This window comes from Hylobates moloch, unplaced genomic scaffold (genome assembly GCF_009828535.3).
Source record: "Hylobates moloch isolate HMO894 unplaced genomic scaffold, HMol_V3 SCAFFOLD_3, whole genome shotgun sequence".
In the NCBI taxonomy this organism is placed as follows: domain Eukaryota; kingdom Metazoa; phylum Chordata; class Mammalia; order Primates; family Hylobatidae; genus Hylobates; species Hylobates moloch.
This window is the reverse complement of record NW_026652278.1, coordinates 60119754-60122029: the sequence shown is the minus strand read 5'-3', so window position 1 is coordinate 60122029 and position 2276 is coordinate 60119754. Positions and strand designations below refer to the sequence as shown.

Below are 2276 nucleotides of genomic sequence, written 5' to 3'. Positions count from 1 at the left end.
ATAAATTTGTAAATCCTAGCCAAGCTTATTTAATTTACTTTTGAACATTGAAAGGATAGAATTTGTCAAGGTTTTCTTGAAGAATAACAATGTGGCATGACTTGTTCTACAGATACAATTTTGTAATATAAAGTTACAATATTTATTATACATACAATCATTTTAGTAAATGGTAATGAGAAAATTAGATACATTTATTTGGAAAAAAAAAGACTCAAATGTGAGTCATGTCAATATAGAATAAAATACAAAAAGCAAAATACTAAAGGATCCAAAAGTTAACATAGATAAATATATTCATAACTTCAAGGTATATAAACATTTTCCTTTTTTTGTTTCTGAAGTACAAATTCAGTTTATTCATCTGTTTATGACACAGTACGCAGGAGGCAAAGTGTTTCACATCATAGACTTCACCTTCAACTCCTTGGAATGTACATTTCTTTGGCTTACAGGAGAGACTAGACAGGAAAGCCAGGCTATGCTTATGCAACTAAAATGAGGTTGGGGGCAATGCTAACGTCATCCTCACAGGGACGGCCACAGGGACTGTTAGTCGCAAGCTGGTTTTCCAGACCTGTTAGCTGGAAGCATGGGGAGCACCATTTCTGGAAGCTCAAGCTATGTTGGGCTTCAGTCATCTCCACCACACAGGTACAGCAGTGCTTTCTGGGTAGTCGCCGTTAGTGTCTTGCTGGATATAATAGTACGGGGACTTGCCGTACTTTCTCTTGAATTCAGACCTAATTTTCAACATGTCCACTTCACTGCGGGAGACGATGATTCTGATCAGGACCTTATCTCGAGTCCCCTTGCCCTTCATGGAGTAGTACAGCCAATCAGCAAAATACAGGGGCTTGTTCTGAATGCACTGGACCAGGTTCAGGAAAGCATTTTCCAGGTCTCCTTTAACCTCTTTCTTGATGCTCTCTCTTGATGGGCTGTAGCTCTTGTACCTGTCAAATACTTTCTGGAGGTGGGACATGCTCTGCTCGGTCATGATGCTGATCCACTTGGGAACATCAGTTCTTTTCCTCTTCACTCCAGCGTCATAGAAATCCCAGGCATCTTGGTCAATCAGTTCATAATCCATGACAGAGCCATCCTCTGGTCTTCTAACCTTTGCCAGGGCAAACATCAGCTTGCGGAAGTCTCCATATGTGTCCGAAATAATGTCCTTCTCCAGATCAGTTTTGTACATTTCTTTGTAGATTCTGTTAATTTCCTGGAGCTCCTGGTTGGTTGCTGAGCAGATCATCTCAACCAGGGAGTCCTCCTCGGTTCCCAGCCCCTTCACGGAAGGTTTTAGCGCAGAAGCATCATACTGAGCAAGTGTCTTCAATAGGCCCAAAATGACTGTCTCCAGGTGGCAAATAAGGCTGACTTCAGTGCTGATGCAAGTTCCTTTTTGGTCCTTCTCTGCTAGGCAAAGGTAATATCCTGTCTCTGAACATTCCTGCTGTTGGTCAAAATGTTGACAATGGTGAACTCACCCACACCTTTTGTGCTGATGGTCCTTTCAATGTTCAAAGCATCCCCCTCAGCATCAAAGTTGGTTTAGGCTTTGACTGACCCATATGCACTTGAGGGTGTAGAGTGATCACCCTCCAAGCTGAGCTTGCACAGGATTTCATAAATAGTATACACTTTGAAGGAAGCTGGGCTGGGCGCTGAGAGCTGAGAGCGTCCCCAGATGCTGAGCCAAAAATTTTCAACAGAATACAAAAAGCACTGATCATTAAGTTTATTTTTTATTTTTATTTTTATTGTTACTATTATTATTATTGTCTTTTAGACTTTCACTCTTGTTGCCCAGGCTGGAGTGGAATGGCATGATCTCGGCTCACTACAAACTCTGCCTCCCGGGTTCAAGTGATTCTCCTGCCTCAGCCTCCTGAGTAGCTGGGACTACAGACACCGGTCACCACGCCCAGCTAATTTTTTGTGTTTCTAGTAGAGATGGAGTTTCACCATGTTGGCCAGGCTGGTCTCGAACTCCTGACCTCAAGTGGTCCACCCACCTCGGCCTCCCAAAGTGCTGGATGACAGGCGTGAGCCACTGCACCTGGCCTGATCATAAATTTTAAATGTAAGTTTTGGTCATAAAGATTTGATCATAAAAAAAGTTAAAGTCTGAGACTATGTTTGAAAATTCTAAATAAAAGACACATAATCAGAAAATCTAAAGAATTACAAATCAATTAGAAAAATATAAACAAACAAAAAAGGGTAAAAAATGTGAATAAAGAGGAAATTGTCATGTACAGTAAAACAAT

At 41.2% G+C, this 2276-nt stretch overlaps 1 protein-coding gene across 1 annotated transcript; it reads right to left on the bottom strand.

Moving 5' to 3' along the window:
- Positions 1 to 347: 347 nt before the first annotated feature.
- Positions 348 to 1685, bottom strand: LOC116480703 (annexin A2-like). Its single transcript, XM_058435778.1, has one exon. The coding sequence runs from the start codon at positions 1256 to 1258 to the stop codon at positions 638 to 640; it is 621 nt and encodes a 206-aa protein (XP_058291761.1). The 5' UTR covers positions 1259 to 1685; the 3' UTR covers positions 348 to 637.
- Positions 1686 to 2276: the final 591 nt, after the last annotated feature.